General features: G+C 44.1%; 1 protein-coding gene across 1 annotated transcript in view; it reads right to left on the reverse strand.

Moving 5' to 3' along the window:
• Positions 1-18,682, reverse strand: part of ADAMTS17 (ADAM metallopeptidase with thrombospondin type 1 motif 17) — a 148,025-nt gene that overhangs the window by 91,800 nt on the left and 37,543 nt on the right. The window contains exon 6 of the mRNA XM_026040591.1: positions 8,286-8,391. Within this exon, the coding sequence (XP_025896376.1) occupies positions 8,286-8,391 (106 nt within the window). The remainder of the gene's footprint in view (positions 1-8,285; positions 8,392-18,682) is intronic.

Genomic DNA, 18,682 nt, shown 5'->3' on the forward strand with positions numbered 1-18,682 from the left:
CCTTCAAAAGGAAAGAGACAGCTGGCAAAGCCACAAAGCTGTTGATTACACAAAAATTGTGTTGTCTGGAAGTTTCTCAGTGACTGTTGCTTGCCTGTTTGGTGCGATTTTATGTTAACTAAGCTGCACAAGATGCTCAACAACAAAGAAACGAGTGGGACTACTCAGACAGATTATTGCTTCACGAGGGTTTACACAGACATGTTTTAAAAAGCATGGAGTAAAACCATAGACACCCCTGCCCAGAACCACAGAAATGCTTGCCACAGGAGGCCAGGACACAACATGAGGTGGACATTCCCACGGCCTGTTCCAATGCGGTTCCATTCCAACACTGTCAATAAGCGCTCAAACTGAAGGTACAAGGGGAAGAAAAGATGCATACAGTAGAGGAAGGTACCCCACCATAATGCTAGCAGGTTCAGCAATTGCATCTTTACATATTTTGCAGGTTTRCTTAAAATCACACTTCTAACCAGCTAGTCTGACACACAGACTGCTCAAACCCTCCCTGATTCTCCTTTGGAACCTTTCTATTTATTTTCCCCAGTATTTCTAAATCTCCAAATTCTATTCAGTCTCTACCAGATGAGCTTGCTAATCACTTCTCATATTGAAGGTGCTGATCGACCAGCCTCCGTGCTTGGTTCTGATCCTCCTGCCCAGGAAGAGCAGCTTGTCCAGCCAAGGTTAACACACCAGGGATATCCTGCTTCTGCAACTCAAATTAGCACATGCAGGTACCATGAAGGACATTCACGGATTACACTGGCCAAACAGACCTTACGTTTGGTGGTACTCCATGACTACTACCTTAAAATCTCAAGTCATATCATCCATTCCTGCCAAAGTCTCCCTTGAATTTCTGTTTACAAATACTCAGATATAGACTGCTATTTCCTTGTGATCAACTGGCACAGTTCTCAAAGTTATCTTCAATCTCCTGTTATCCAGCTATTTGGGTACATCATAGATTTTGTGTCTAAAGGAGACCTTTCAGTGYGTTACTGTGCACAAGAAGCATCTCCTCTGGTTTAGGCTGTACCTACTCCTCTTTCAAAACTAGGATACGTTATTAAATCATTTTCTAGGCCTGATGAGTCTCATTCTGACATACAAAGAACCACAATGAAATAGACAGTGTTTCATTATGTCCATTTGGAGCTGCACAGAGAAGGACAACTTCACTGTGAAAATGTGCTTGCAATTATCTGTGGCAGAAGAATGAAACCTGGGAGGAGGGGAAGGAGAGGAGGGAGCCTGGGAACAGAGAGAGACATTCCACAACAGATTTACAACACAAATGGCAGAAAATAAAATTAGCAACTCCGGGGTGGGTACAGACGGCTGCCAGCACTTTGGGCAGCCCCAGGGTACGTCTACACGGCAGCCAGTCCCTCCCAGCACCGCGGGTCTGCTCCGCACTGCGATGCAGACAGGCTCCGGGGAGGTTTAAAGCCAGGCGCAGACGGGGCAGTAACTGCGTTACACAACTCGCTCCACAGAGCTCCCCAGGAAGCTCCAGCTTAGGGCAGCACCAGTTCCTAGTACATGAGCTTGCTCAAGTAAAGCCTGCATGGGACGGTCTCCTGCAGGATCCGATGGATCCCTATTTTCATCCCCTACAAAGGAAGAYGTGCGAGTGCCCAAACAGCCTCTTTTGCAGCAGGGCCACAACAGCCACGCAGGGCTTTGCAGAGGCAGAATCACAGAAGGCACAGAGGGAACTGCACCCCACTCCCCACCATGAGACACAACTGCAGTGGCATCCAAGACCTATGTCCAGTCACAGGGGCCTATGTTGTCAGATCACCACAGGCTGCACACTGATCCATCACACAAATATCTCCTACAACAGGTTCATTACTTGCCAGCACACTCATGGTACCCTTTCCCGGCATCCCTATCCTTCCCTGCGTCTGGGTAGGGATCTGAACCAGTGCCGGGGCTTCCTACACGGTGCAGGAACTCAGCAAGAAGGAAAACAGGGCAGTAACACTAAGTAACAGCCAGGGCCTGTCTCCAATTGCTATCTGTCAGCAAAGCCCAAATCGCAGGCAGTGGACTCACAGGACTCCATTCCCGTTTAGCTTGGGCTGGAGTGGCTGCTCCCTGCACAGTATTGATGGCTACTGGGAGGTGCCCATGATCCTCGGGTGTTAATACCAACACAAACGGTAGTGACCGGGCAGCAGAAATCGAACCCCTGTGGGCAGAACTGCCTGTGTGATCACTCAGTGCTCTGGGATCAGGACCCCCCAGTGTCACAGCACAAAGCTCAACTCATGCCACCTGAAAACAAGTTACTTCTTTTCTGATACCTTTCTAATGCAGGYGGGTACAGCCTGCAGGCAGAACAGAGGGTGTTCTAGGTATCAGGCACCAAACTATTCCAGCTCCCCTACTAACTCATCCTACAACCAAAGGCAAGTTATTTAGTCTCTTGCTGTTCTTCAGTTTTTCTGCTTCACATAAATTCCCTTAGTTCCCAGATGAAAGTCTGGGAGGGTTATTGCTCATAATTTCAACATACATCAAATGTTTTCTACCCACTTACAAACAGTACTGCTACTGAAACCCAAGGATGCACAAAAGCCTGCAAGACCATCCAACCCATGCAGCCTGTGTGTCCACACGCTCCAAATGGTGCCTTTTCTTCTCTATTAAATTCACATTTTTGTGAGGACTTCCCAAGTTCCTGCTCATTCTGGTCAATCTGTGTGGCAGAGCTGGAGTCCCATGCCCAGCACCTCTGTTGAATTCCCTACCTCACAAACTATCAACACTCAGCCTGCACATAAAGGAACACCAAAGCAACCCAACTAAATAATGTCCTTTACAATTGGCTGTAGAACCTTGACTTGTTCCTCTGTGGGTGCATGTTGGGTAAGAGTCTGTAATTACTCRATGAAATACTACCCGTCACACAGGACTTCTTCCTTGTTCAGGGAACGGACAGGAGGGGAAGCTAAAATTATCCAGATAACCCTGGAGCTGAGAYCTTGGTGCTTCTCAGAGTTTGATTCTGCAACTTCAGTAAAATTGATTTTAATGCCTTTTGGGAGGTGAGTAGTAATTTGGGGATGGATTGCTTCCTGGCAGTTAATTTGTGTACTTTTGCAATAGCAAAGAAGAAAAACATTCCACAGAAATTCAGGTCAGGGACAAGATGCCTGATAAAGCGTGGGAGTAACTCACGCTACCRCTGCATTTGCAAGGTCTGCCTTTTTCCTACCACTGATTTCACTGGCAGCCCTGCAACATCCCCCRATCCTACTGGCGGTTACTTTGTTCATGCTTCTAAATACGTTGTCTTTAAAAATGAAGAAAACTCCGCATCTGCCATCGTGCAACAAGCAACACAGAGCAGAAAAAAAGGAGTCCAGATAGGAGCTTTGATGAAAAATAGGTTTAACATTTGAAGTCAGTCAAGTTAAACACTACAATCCCCTGCCTGCATCAGTGAAGGCATTCAAGGTTAGACTATGGTGAGCAGCTCTAATGAAAGCAGAGGCGGCTGAGGATGTTCTTTCAAACTGGGCTTCTCGGCTCCCACATCCTGCACCTACAGATCCTATCTCAGGATAAAACCGGAGGATTTGCAGAAGTCCTTCCACTGTATATGGATTTCCAGAGCTGCTGCCTTGCACTGTTACCATGGTGTGTCTGAGCAGCTCCATTACTGCAGAACTACCATCGACTCTGCTGCAGGAGAACCTGCTTCTGTTGGCTTTGTTCGCTCTGCGGAGCTCCCTGACTGCTCAGGTCCATGTCCCATTGGCTCTGGGGAGTTTCCAGCTTCTACATGTAACTAAGTTTAAAGTCCAATCTTCACACCTCTGTGGTGGGAGGACTCGGGTGATTTCCTGTTTTCATTCCTTGAAGCCTGCTTGTGTGCCTGCCCTGAGCTGACCTCGGCTGGCCAGTGCAAGCTGTCACAGGACACTACTCCTGGACAGGTTTCGGAGCTGTTCAAGGTGCCTTCTCCTCCGCTTGTACTGACATCCTCTGCTATAACTATTTGCACGGCAGAATCTCTCTGCTGGATGCTGCACTGGACAGACTGACATGGTAATTTATTCACAAGTTTATCAGCAAAATGTCAGGGCACAAAGCAAACAGCCACAGAGCATTTTCCTTAACATGCAGCCCTACTCTCACTTGAGACACACCACAAATGCTAAACCTAATTATTTAACAAATAAACATACATTCTAAAATAATTTTAAGGAAGCTACACCTATCAATAGGTATGTCAAAGGCAGATCACAACATGGACAGCAACCTGCTGGTTCTAAACACTCCTTTTTTCTAACTCCAAACACAAAGCTGCTTGTGCCCTACAGGCTTTCTACCTTTGGACTTGTTTTTGCCCTCATCTGTTTCAGCTTCAAGTTTGAGGCTGTGTGGTTTCAGGCTGCTGCCAACAGCCTGCATCTTGCTTATTGTCAGTCGATTCTGACTCACTTAAGGGCATCCGACACGGCGTGGCTTGCAGCCMTCCCACCTCCGGCTGCTCTCGGCACCCCGGCGCTGCCAGGTTCCCCGGCTCATGAATGGGGAGCTTCCCTCCCCGCCCAGGCATCTCGGCCAGGCCCACCCTGGGAAAGCCAAGGAAAGCCAAGGCTGCTGAAAGCAGCGGGMACAGTGACAAAGCTGGCATTGTTGTCCTGAAAACCCACTGGCTGCAGCCCACCCGCCTCACTTYGGAATAACGGATATAAAGATGAATCCCAGCTTTTGTTTAAAAAAATAATGTGTCTGCCTTTTGGAAAATGCCTTGAAAACGGTCACTGCTACAAGCAAAAAGAGAAATGGGTGGGRAAAAGTCACGTTGCTCAGGGTGGTCCTTGGGGTATCAATCTCAGAGCAAGGTCACGCTGGCACAGTTCACGGGAGGAAGGCAGCACATTCAGGATGCCACTGACTAGACTAGGGCATAGGGCATTTTTAAGCTCTTACACAAGTAAGAACATTCTTAGCGGGTATTTACAATGAGAAAACCTTGGACATATAATTTTTAAGGCTTCAGTGGCCACTGTGACCACKGAAGCATAGTCCAGAACATAGCATTTCTAGCCATAATCCTCAGGTTAAAAAAAAAAAAAAAAAGCAGCTGGTTGCATTAAAATGTGTTATTTTAAAAAGATCCACTATTGACTATGCTGGATGAATGAACAGTATTTACAGAGGGGGCTGTCTGAACTGGTGATAAACTTAGCATTTGCAGYCTAATCTTATATTCAATAGTCTCTACTTGTTGAAATCCTTTTCCTAGGCTCTTCTGGAGAAAATAAGATCTCAGTACAAATTGATGCTCCATGGTGAGTTTTCAGTCCAGGACTAAGTCATTTTTCCTGATTTTCTCAACAAACTTATATAAATCAACAAACTTATATAAATTTATATATTTATATAAATATAAATACAATAATCAAGTAAAAGCAATCTTACAGATTAAAACAGGTRGATAAGTATTTATAGGACCACTAAGCATCATCCTASTGGATCTACATTAAGTAGATGCCTCCATGTTTTCATAGCGCAGCTGTCCTGTAGCACTGTTTTTGTGGTAAATCCAAATGACATTAGTGGTACATTAGGAATCTGACACATCAATTAGTAATCCACTCACTTTTTCCAAATTCTACATCAGAAACTATCTGTGAATGCCAAATAGAGCTTGGGATCTCCATGAACATTTGTGAGGCTCAAGGCAAGAAGTAATAAATCTCAGCTTTTCAACACTCATGAGGAAGTCAGCCTTCAATAAAGCTCACAAGTATGACTCCCTGAAATTTATATTTTTGCCAACATAGATGTTAAATTTTGACCATTTTTTAAATAAAAATCTCATGAACAAGTACCTACCCTTCCTTGATTTTTATTTTTAAATTTGAAGACCATCTGTCTTTATCTCTGTAATTGGTTTCCTTACATTTCTGTCACTTAATTTCTGCTTTGTAGGTAAGGCCTGCAAACAACTTCTCTATTTTCATTGGATGTGCTGAAACAAGCCTGCTCAGAGTACCCTGCTGCAGTTCAATAAAAGCAGAATGAGCAGAGGCCTAAGTGCAATGAAGAGATTCCTGCTGACTTCAAGATCAGAAAAGACACTAATAAATTGGTCAAATTTTGAAAGAACTAGGTCAGTGGCAGAAGACAGCATACAGAGATGATTTTGATACTCAAGGAAGGTGATGAAAGACAAGTGGTATTTTATTCCTCTCTCTCTGCCTTTGGCATACCAGGGTTTGCTTATGCACACATATAGCTGGACATAAGCAAGGGATGGAGGGTCCACTTTACTTCCTCTACAACGGGATCTATGGGTCTTTTGGAGAAGAAAATTCCCCATGTGACAGCAAACTCTCTGCCTAAAGATCCTGCATCTGGACAGAGATGCTCCAGGGTACTGATTTCCAGCTACGCTCTTTCAATCCCTTCTGATATTTTGCATGTGCCTCTTGAAAATGCTTTCCAAGATGGAGATAAAAAAAGAAAGCCAGAGAAAGGACAGTGCGGTCTCACCACCAAAAATGCACTCAGAAAAGAGAAGGGTGTCTGCCATATTCTGCACAGATGGAAGGTTGTATCCTAAAGCATCCCTATTTATGCTGTGGGTTTCTTGCAAGGCATTATTAGGGGGAACCTTGACAGGCTCTGCCAGGAAACTTGGCAAACGCTGGGGCAGACCAATCTCATTCTTCTACACAGCTGGACTTTCTACAGCCCAAGTATTTTTCCTTCTTGGTCTTGGCCTGTCCAAAGATGAATGCTGAATTTCCCTTAACATTACCCACAGGTTAATTTGTTATTAAGCTTAGGCTCAGTTTAACATCTTGGCATGCAGTTTACATAAAAACTAAAACCAAATGTCCTCCATTTCTCCTGCTGAAACCACCCTTGGTTTGGCTCAGTTGTCTTTGGTGTCAGTGGAGGGTGAACAGGAGATTCATTTTCATCTTGTCGTTTTTGCTAGTAACTTAAATATCCTTCATTGAGGCAGCTTTGAAATATACTGCCATAAAATAATTAATTGTCATGGTACAGGATGGCCATAATCTGAACATAATATATTGGCTCTGACTTAGCTATCAAATCCATATTACTGTTACAGAAAGAGGATACCATCCTCGGCAACGTGCTCCGCACGATGTTGCTTGAGCAGAGAGGTTGGATTATCTCTAGAAGATCCTTTCAACCTCAAACTGTTCCGTGATACAACAGGCAAACAGTAAAGAGGGTAGAAAAAACCTTAACCACAGCTTCTCACTGAAGGCACAGCGTGGGATTTCCCTCTTCCATCCAGACAGAGGCTAAAGGAAGGAGCACTTGAAAATCCCATACGCGCAGCCTCTGCCCGCATATAAATTTGTTCCCAGGCTAATCCTATACATTACACAGTTTTACTGTGACAAAGTGCAACCAAAGTGATGTCAATGGAAAGGGAAAAAAGCCTGTAAGTATTATGAGTAAGTGCATATTACACTTAGCCTGGAAAGCAGTAAGCATGGTTCCTGACCTCTGGGGTAACTCATTAACTGCATTAAGAAGCTACAGTAAATTACTTTTCCAGTCCATTTTGTTTCCTTCTGCCCAGGGAATATTTATAAGCAGTTTCAAGTCCTTAGTCACCTGCAGAAAGTACCTAATAACCTCATTCTGCAAATTTCAAACTCCAATGTATCACATTGTCGGCTATTTTTTCCAGTCAGCCTTCAAAGTGTGTTAGTCTGCTGTGACTGAGCTGATAAATCAAGTGACATGACATTTTTTTCTGTTCATCTACTAATAGCATTTAAGCGATTTTCAAAATGTGGATATTTACAAATTCTGCCACAATAAATTATTTCCCAAGCAAAGTTGAAACTTTAAGTAAAATAATTACTAAATCCCTTTAGAGACACCCCTGAAATTTCGAGAAAATTTAGACAGTTGAAAGTTTTTGAAGTTATTGTCCTGGAGATGTTCTACTGTGCAAATACAAGCAGAATTTGTTTCTAACTACTATTAACAATCATATCGGGGAACAAGACCTCTTCGCACTGCTCAAAATCAAAATGTAGAGTGGAAAATTGGAAACGGTCAAACTAGAAAAGATTTGTGTGTGTTGAAATCAATATCTCAAAAAACTACTTCATCCATTTGCTTGATGAATCAGTTTTGAAATCATCACAAACATGCCACATCAGTAACTCCTCCTGTATGGCTCAAAATACAAGTTTACTACACTGACATGAGAAAAAATTATTATTTCTCTATGTAAAAGGATCAGTTCTTACTTGTGCCCAAGTTCGTGTGCAATTGTAAATGCCAGATTGAGACCGTTGTCTTCAGCAAGAACACATTTTCTCTTGGCACTGCAGACACCTCCCAGGTAAGCAATCCCTGCCACAGGAACAGAGAATATGTACATCAGAACTGGCAAAGCAGGTCATACACTCAAAGCAGACAACAGCAGCTTAGCCAAAATGATAAAAAATGCAACTCGTATGGAAAATATTGAAGTAGTTTCTCAAAAAAACATCCAAGAAATTTGATCGTCATCCTACAGAGAAATCAGCCTAGATTTTCATCAGACAGGAAACAGCTCAAGCTAAGCTCGCCCTCACTGATTTCACTGGAAAATATATTTCACTGTCCATAGAGACTGAAGAATTCATTTAATCTTGTCTATTAATGCATCCTCTTCCACAGCATAGAAAGACAGAGTGCAGTAGTCTTAACAAGCTTTGAAATGGACTTCACCTGACTTCCAGGATTCTGTGGGGGTGAGACTCTGAAGAGATCTTCCATTTTCCCTTATTTTCATACTTAAAGAAAGAAAGCGGAGCAGAGACGGAAAAGCTGGCAGACTACAGGTAGTGAGTCACAAAGGCAACAAAGGTGGCACAAGCCTCCTATGACTTAGTGGAAATTAGGATTTGATCCCACAGACAATTGCTCAGTTCTCTCTGGCCCTGTTTGTGTGGGCACCAGAAATGGTCGTAGGCCGCAGTCAAAAAGGAATTCAGAAGTCACAGCATGAAACTTCTGCTGTGGAAAAGCAATAATCCTCAGATGCCCTTCCTGCATGCAGACTGTCCTCTGCACAAAATGCTAGTGTACTTTTGGGGAAGTTTTGTGCTGGCATCCTTGTCAGACAGCTTGCTACTGGGATCCTGTTTCATCTTGCACCCAGAACACAGAGCTGCTGGAATTCTGCACAGAGATTCAAGGCAGAGAAGGAGAATAAGGATGCCTCTAGGGGCCAAGTCCTCTACTGCTATCTCAAATGGCACACGAGCAGTTCAAGCAGACACCAAGGACAGGATTTCCAAAGAGCATGCAGCAACCTATGTACTAAACTCAACCTGCCAGATCACAAAGCCTTCTGCCACGCTGAAGAAGCATCAAGCCCTTCCATATGTGCCCTTTATGTTTTTCAAACAGACATATTTATTTTCTACCAGAAGACAAGAGACCTATTTCCTTGCTATTGCCCTGTCTTCCCTAGACAGGTAGACAGTATCTGGCTGCCTTTAATGCACAGACTTCCACTGGGCACCACAAACACGATCTCACTTTTTCTTCTGTCAGATCTGACAAAGCTGTTTCTGTGCAAATGATGCAAAACTTTGAGCCTGGAAGTCCAGTTCTAATATGAGTTTTGCTAATGACAAAAATATAATTAAGATTTAATCTCTTTAAACCAATCGCCATGAAAGTCTGCACTTCAGTACTCTTAGACAGACTTTTTACCCTAAAAATGATCATAAGTGTCAAAAAATTACTCAGAAAGTAGTATGTTGCTTAGAGGAGGAGATTGCACCCTCAACTCACACAACTGATAGCCCAAAGAACCAGTCATAGAACAGAACTGCAACCACAGTCATCTGCAGCATTCTGCTTTGAGCACACCTTCCCTTGGAGTTACCGGCCACAGAACATCCATGGTGGACTTTGGAAAGGGAGAGCCAACAGCTTTCCTCATTTCTATCTGCTACCATGCATTTTTATGCGAACCTATAAATAACACCACCCTTACCAATAACAGTCTTTCGCTTCCAAGACTACTTGGGATCAGCAATTTCTGGGAACGCTTTCAACTGAATGAAAAAAGAATTTGGGGAAATGTTAGTTTACTATAAAACCAATGGAAGAAGGTTGGGGATTAAGAGGAACAGCCAGATTTTGATTTAAGGGAAGGAAAAATTGAACATTTGAGTCACAGAAGCTAGGGCTGGAAAGGAACAATTATGTGACTTGTCCAACCCTCTGCTACTTCAGATTTGCCTTTTCTGTCACATTTTACAATTCTTAAATCTTCTCCCAGCACCTGAAAGTGAGCTGAAGAAAGGAACCCTCCTGGTGAGTCTTAATGTGTCCACAGCTGCCTCTCCCACAGGAAGAGCTCAAGAAGTTTGCTGAGGCGGAGACCTAAGCACATGGACAGAGAGGAGACACAACTTGGATGGTCCAGGGGTTGCTGGGGATCCCAAGCCCCAGTTGAGCAAGGAGAGGTGAGTGAGGCTGAGGATTTGCCCTTCACCCATCTCGTCTGGTCCAGGCTCTGCCCGCTGTGCCAGGCTATAAACCCTGGGACAAAACTATCATTCCCCCAAAAGCCACTCCTAGAAACTCTTTTAGAGCCTGGGGTACATAGCCCACCACGCTGCAATCAGAAAAGACGGTACAAACGTGGCTCTATAATAAACGAATCCAACTCTGCTGCCGTCCACATTTAATGAACGTAGAGGGGCATTTCAGCTSAACTGCAGCAGTTTCAGGCATAGACAACAGCAGCAACCAAAGCAGGGTGGCTACCGGAAGATTTGACAGCATTTTGTCCTTACTACAAACCCTGATTATTCTGCCTTTATGCTCCACCTAAACAAGGCAGTATTGTAACTCAAGCTCAGTGGTGAGGCAGGCAAGCAAGCTTAGCTTGAAATGATTCATGCTGAAGTCTTTGTGATAAACTTCAGAAAACAAGACTGATTCAGTGTTTGCTGGCACCAGGAGATGGAAGGGGGCAATATTTCCATGTTTGGAAGATGTGGCAGAGCAAAATAGTCTGGAGTTCTGGCGAGGTTTTGAAAGAAGTTAAACATAAATTAAAAAGTAATATAAATCATGAATGCCTCAAGTGCCAAATCTTCTACAGTCTCCCTTGAGCAGCTCTAATCCTGAATACTGAAGGCTGACTGCCTGGAACAGTGGTCTGTGCTAAAAATCTCATTACTGAGTGGTGTAAAACTTACAATTAAGAACTTTTACATTCATTACTGACTGGAAAAGAAACTACAGTAGCTCTTTTATACACTCTTGGTCATCTTTTTTGGTGTTTCCCTCCCCCCACCCAAGTGCTTAGTGTCAGTTCTTTGTGAACATTTTATAATATTTGGAATACTAATTCCAAATAATTTTGAAACATGGGCAGCTACAGTTATTATCGTGATTGTTAATTACATTTGTTGCAGCATAGTCCAGGGAGCAGTTTATCCAGGAGTGGCCTAGGAAGCTCAATCCTAGAAAAGCAGAAAACTCTGCACTATAGAAGTTGATCTTCCCACTAGGTTCATTTTTTCAACTCCTGAGTAGATCAGTAAGAGTCATTCCAGAGCAGCAAGTTGGTACTAACAAACTGTTGTAGCAAACTCACTCTGAAAAACCATTTGCTTCAAAATGTAAAAAATACACAAACGTGCATAAACATGTATTTACATATGTATTTTGCATCTAACCATTCCATGAGACTAATTATCTTTTGACCAATGTATCTTTCCATGAATTTTGATTACAACAGAAACAGCAGATATGCTGTTGATCTACAAATTGCTGAAGCACCACAGTTCTTTAGCAAATACATCTGAACTGCTGGAATCAATGAAACTTCTCTGTAACCCACGCGGTAATCCACGTAATTGATACACAGAGAAGACACCTTTAGCTGAAAATAACAGTAGTACAATGCCTTGGTAGCTGCATAAATATGATTTATTTTCTCCACTGGGATGGATGGAAACTGTTATTTGGTTTCATCTCTAAAAATTCAAGATTTTTATCTGAGCCTTTTGATTCTCCAGAATTGAAATGGAAACTTCCTGCATTCAGACATGCTCATGAAATTTCTGGCATGCTGCAGTTCTACCAGGCTTGGAGTAACTTCTCTTCATTTGGCAGTTCTGCATCCGGCCCTGGCAAGGAGACAGGTGCATGAAAATGAAACAGAAGGGGAGAAAGTTGAACTGATTATTGCTCTGCCACAACTCACTCTGGGTTGAGAGAAATACACAGTCAACACTCTTTCTTCACACAGTCCTTATCTTCCCAGATCCACTGCTAGCCCTCAGCAGCTACCACAAATCTGTTTTTAAAATAGGGCAAGCAGAAACAATAGTATTAAAGAGAAAGCAAATTATTTTTTTTTAAATGAACTGTGAGGGTTTTTTGCTTGTTCGTTTGCTTCTCCCATGAGAAACTGCACAATTACAGCCTATAACTTCTGTGCTTGGGTTTGAACACGCAAAGCTATCCGCACTTCCACAGCAAACCCTAGGACACAAGCAACTGTGTAAACTCAGATTTATCCAAAAAGTTGTCATACATAAACAGTTTGCAGCTGTTGGCCTTTCTGTCAGCTAATGAGCCCTCTGCTAGCAATATCTCTTCAGGGGAATGATTACATTTATCCTACCAGCTCAGCTAGGCATTAGGATATTACATCTTTGTCATGGCAATAGCCAGAGCTGGAGGAAGGGCTGGTGGCTGGGTTCACATTTCCCCCGAAGTGAAACACTCTGGGCTTCCTTCTGCCGACTGGAATATTTGCTCAGCGAGTGGCTTGCCCAGGTACTCCAGCTTTCAACTCTCTAATGTCTTGTTTTCATTGCACTCCTAATACCTTAATCTCTCCTTCTGCCAGCCACCTCTGGACATAGAACTTTTACTTGATTAAAACTTGGCTGGCTTTCCTCTTTTCGATGTGTTTGCTGCAGGGAAGGGTGCCAAGCTCGAAGGCCTGAAGTCTGCGCCGCACAGATGGAGACTCACTGCACATCCACACAGCAAACTTCTCATTCACCTCCGTGGGCAGTTTGGTGCTGTGTTTTTCTCATCCTCCCATGATCTCTGTGTGCAACTGCCATCAATTACACTCCCGTAGCCTCTCTCTAACATCCTACACAAGTAAAATCAGGAAATCCTAGAAGTGATTCATGCTCTGCCTTTTCGTTCTATTACGATGATATGTTTGACAGAGATGCTCTGCCTGCATTTACTCATCAAGTCGCTCACCAGGGGAATCTTTGAGCGCTTGTGGTATTTAAAAAAGAAAAATATTTCTCCTTTCTGTAATGTCTACATACAAAAGGTTCCAAGCTTTTCACAAACATTGAACAAGTTTCTGCTAAGCTGCCCTTAGGATAGGTGATAACACAACTACTGCTCTACAGCTGAATAAAGGCCCCAGAAGTCACTGACACATGGGCAAAAAGAGCTCTTTGCATGGAAGGACCCACTCCAGCATGTACAACACCCAGGCCACAACCACTACCACCCCTGTCCTATTAAACCTCCAGGCGTAAGTTTGGTTTACAGGAATCATGCAGAAGCAGCTTAGGGGGTGAGCCGTTCCTTCAAATCTACAAGGATGTGCCAATTCAAGCCCAGACATGCAATTTTTGTGGCACAGATTAATTTGGCTTAGTTGTGGATAGTCATTTAGATGCCAATTTCTGTTCATCTTGCAGCAGCAAGATGGTTTCCATTAGAGCTTAACATTCACGTATGGAAACTGTTTTCCTTAGCAATAATTTTCATTGTCACTGTATTTAATGAAAACCACACTGGAAACAATAGAGTCATTATGGAATTATAGTGCAAACATCCAATGCACATGAAACAGCTACAGTTCGGTAGGAAAACAAGAAACAACTCTGTCAAACGCTGTACCCACAGCAAGTCACAATATTTTGACCTATTCAAGTATTTTCTCAGAGGAAAAGTTTCTCAGGCCATGGACCATTCAATGCAACTGGCTCCTGGGCACTGCAAAGTCAGCTACAGCCTATGTCTATCAAATAGGCCTCTGCATAAGCACACATTTACCCTTATAGGAAAGGCAAATGATAAACTTATTTTCCATGTGCCTGTGAGGAAAATAAATAAATTCTATGCTGATAATGCAGATACCATTTTTCCTCTGTTTGTACTTATTCAAAGTACGGAAAATATGGCCTGTCATCTGTCTCAATCTCTGGAGGATAAACAAGAGATAAATAGTAAGAAGAAATCAGCTCAATTAATTCAACTTTGCTGGGCAGCAAAAATCCACTCCTGGCTGAGGGCTTATATTCCCTTCAGGGTGGGAGATGGCTGAACTCTACCAAGAAACCAAAGCAAAATGGGCCTTGTTCAAACCAACCCTCTTCGCAGGACCAGGCAAGGACTCAGATAATGTCCAGAATGAGAGAGTAGAAGTCCTCCAAAGGAGGGCTCACAACTCTGCCGAGTTGAGGTCGACGTATCACACAGGCAGGTGGGCCACGCACACCTTCATGCACACGACCTTCTTTCAGCTGGCAAAGACACCTGGAAGAACTATTAAGTTTACAGCACCAGCTTTCTGAGAGCTGTCAGAGCTGCTCTGCAAGCGAAATCATGAGCACTGGTATGGAGATGGTGATCTGGACTGCAGGAAATCCCTAGGGAGGGAATCCCAAGCTAAAGCCACATAAGCTTTGCTCCTTGGACTCCTGGCCACATGCTGTTGTCCTGCACTGCAAACGTTTTAACACCAGATTCCCAAGCTGGTGTCTAACACCTCACTGAGGGCCTACCACATCCTACATCAACCTGACAGAAAGGCGAACTAAGACACATCGCTGAAATAACAGGTAAGGTGACACAAACAGCCACTATCCCTTTTGAGATTATGCTCAGATTCTGACTCTTTCCATCTAGCAAACTTGCTGTGAACGTCCGTGGCCATGAAATCTGACCCTTCTGACTCTGGGGACCTTACCTTAGCCAAATTTCAACAGGACCACTAAAAACACTCAGCTCCTTCCCGCAAAATCAGCATGAATTGCAGAGGTTTCATATGCTCTCCCAGAACTGCATGTACTCTGTGGCTGGACATCTTCCCTGTGGGACTGACTGATGTCTTATAGTGCCCAATAAAATCTCTTTTCTTCTAACTCTGAAAACACTGCCACTTCCAGTATGCATAACTGCTGCCAGAATCCCAAGAGCCCAGCAAGGAAAATAAATAGCTGAAAGTGTAGTTACTCTCTCCATCTTGTGATTTTCATTACACGTACCCTAGAAAAGTAACAAATAAAACCTCTCACTGATACAATAACTAGCTGTGGCAGAACATAGACACCTCTAGAGCAGGTAATGTAGATAACGCTGCTAGGACCCAGAACACAGTCCTAGCAGCAGAAGGGAATGAAATGCACATTAGTTTTTACAGGAGATACTTGCTCAGCACTGGGAATACTCTGCTGGAATGCATTCCACCAGCTTTCAAAGGGATTAGCTGACATCTAGCCTGGGTTTGCCCATGCAAGTTGCTTTACTCTACACCTTCCATATAAGAGATTCAGCAAGCCTTAGTACTTGAAGAAGGCTTTTGCCATCATCCTCCTCTCTTCAATTATCCTGCAGGATGGCAATTAACGGCAGGTGTGGAACACCCTCCCCAGCATGGCCAGTTTGTTTTAGCTGTCTCTGCTTCCGCAGGGCTCTGTGTGCCCTGGGCCACCTCCTGTGGTTTTGTCAGTTTAAAGCATGGGTCGTTCATCTGCTCCTTGGTTTATTTGCCCACCCACAGACTTCCCCAAGATGTCAAGAGACTGATTCTAACGGTACTTGCCCTGGATTTACACTGTGCTAATTCACTGATTTCAGCAGTCTCTTGCAGCATTCCAGGGGCTGCCCAGGCAGTTGAAAAGCCCAATATATCACAGAACTCAGCTCCTCTTATAACTTTAAGGAGGAACATCCTCCCCCAAGCATAGAGGAAGACAGAAAAGTCAGACCCAGGCACACTCAGAAGTCAGTTCACTACCTCTGGCCCCCATCTCTTCCTTCCTTACGTGTCTTTATTCTCTGCCTTCTTCACCACTCTGCATTAAATCCCACACTCTTTCTCACAGCATCCTGTGTCACAGATAACCTCCCTCTGCAAGCATCAAAGAAGAGACGGATGAGATGCAAACGCTGGGGTGGAGGAATCCTTTGGAAACAGGGCAGAAGGGCCCAGCCTGTCCCCTGGTCAGTAACAGGTGGCTCGAGACAGCAAACACGTTGAGGTGAAGAGAGCCGACAGATGTCCTAACACCTTTTCAGCCTAGGATGGGCTTTAACCAAAGCCTGTAAAAACATGCCAGACAGATTATTAACACTGCATTATGCCAACGCAGAGCTGAAAACCTTTGAAAACCTCCAGAGATTTCATATTGGCATCTCTGAAAACCACATACCTTTCCAGGGTCGTTCAGAAAGGATTTGTGATTACAGACGATTATTCACCAAGCTGACTGCAGCTGAAGAGAGGTATAACATTCACAACAATCCAGGAAAAAATATGTATACTAATTAGTCTAACAGCAGAGAGAGATCCATCAGGAACAAGTATCACTCACCTTGCCCTGGAGCAAGGGATGCACTAAATGACCACTGAAGTCCTTTCCAGGACACATTTTCTATACTCTTATGATAAAGCACTAGAATCTAAGAGCTCAGCAAAGGAGGAGATAAAAAGAAATATCCTGTTTATTTGGCATCTGCTCTTTGTTCAGCCTGACATCCCCTATCACTTCAAGGTGACTCCTCCCTTTTGGCAAGCCCCTGCTACCCTAGAGGACAGCACCTTAATAAATCCTCTCCATCCAGCTTGACAGCAGGAGCTGCTTAATTACAGAATTAACTGGAACCACAGGAAGGAGGGTATCATCTCCCTGTTGACTCTGCTTTGATATGCTAACATCCACATTCCACAGGGCTTCTCCTACACACTCCCAGCCACCGAGGCACCCGCCAACAGGCAAGAACTTCTGCTCTCCGTTCCTGTTATTATATTTAAATATAATGTTTGGGATATTTAGTCCAAATCAAACCAACATTTGCAAAAGCAGATGCCCTAACCCAAGCAGTTAATTCACCATCTGTTCATAAACATCTTAGGCAGTGCTGAAAGTTTGCACACTCGTGCTCACACATGGAAAGACATGTGCTTAATTGCCCAAAGTAAGATATACTGCAGCAGCTGTATTGCCAGTAAGGAACAGCAAAGCCAGGGGAGAACTAGCGAGGTGGGTTTGAGAGAAAAGAGCTGAGGAGGGATGATCGATTACTAGATGAATCCTGGACAGTACACAGAGGCCTGCTATAATTCAAGTTTAGTGAACAAGGGAGAAAGGCAGCTGGAAATAGATTAGGGAATGAGAGAAAACAAGGACAGCAATGTAACAAATGGCGATAATAAGGATCTTCCAGAAGCCCTCAAGAAACATGACTTTGATCTCGTAAGTAGGGACTCACTTCTGTGGGAGGCTGGGGTGGAGGAGGGCAGGAGGGAAGATCAGACGGGAATATGAGCCCTCAGGTTCTAACCTCTGTTCCCTTAATGCTGGAGGGAAACACCAGCACAGCCCCCGGTGGCATCACGGGTCCACTTTAGGAAAGGTAGGAGCTGGACTGCAGCAGGCCTGGCAAGGACACACAGATATGCAGCGTGGGAGGCCTCAGTGCAGGCATGAAGGTGGCAGAAGGGCAGTTGCTGGGACTGGGGAAGGAAGGAACAAACGGACATCACTGAGGAGCAGATGGCGAGTGAAAGAGGCAGAGGCTGCAAAGCTGCCGTGTGAGGGACAAGGTCTCACAAGGCTCTGCAGGGCTGGCTGGGCTGACAACAAAAAAGACCCGCGTCCTGCAGAAACCAGCAGAGATCTGGTACTCCTGAAAACACAGGGACAGGAAACTGAAAACCCAAGCTACAGCCCGGGACCTGGAACCAGGCTGTTGAAACTCACCCTTGCTGAGGACTCGAAAGGGATTTGAATTTAAGTGTTTTTCTTTTGATCTCATTTTGTTAAGTGCATGGAGACTGCACTGCAAAGATGCAGCTGCTAGTCCATTCTACAGCCTGCTGCAGAATTAAGTATGGTTTACATTTCCCCAAGTTTGATAATAAGCAGAAGACAAGGCAACAGGCAGATGCAGCACTAGGTTTGTGATTCGTATGACTAACAGCCTTTTCACTTTGGTACGAAGACAGGATGAGACTGAGTCCAGATCTCTCACATGCTGGTCTGCCTGACCAGGAGAGAGAACTCTGACAGCTGAAGTTCTAACCAGCTTTCAGGAATCATCCTGGATGGTACTAAAACCCAAACCCCACAATTTAACCATTTTAGTATTTTCAATTTGACCTAGACTATCTCATGAAATAAGCCTGAATTCAAGAACTGCTTCAATCACTTCCTCAGCTGCATCTTTCAGGAAATAAACACTCACCAAAAGAAAAGAACTGACATCAACTCCACTATCAGTAATGACAAGGGCTTGAGATCTACCATGCCCCATGGCAGCCCCTCTGCCACGTGTCCATCAGTGTCAGGCCCTTAGCACTCAAGCTCTTCTCAGGGAGCCGTCATGTGAAGGTTACACTCCTCCAAGAAAAAGAGAA

The sequence above is a fragment of the Nothoprocta perdicaria genome, unplaced genomic scaffold, assembly GCF_003342845.1.
Source record: "Nothoprocta perdicaria isolate Ctin4 unplaced genomic scaffold, notPer1 scaffold_26, whole genome shotgun sequence".
NCBI lineage: Eukaryota > Metazoa > Chordata > Aves > Tinamiformes > Tinamidae > Nothoprocta > Nothoprocta perdicaria.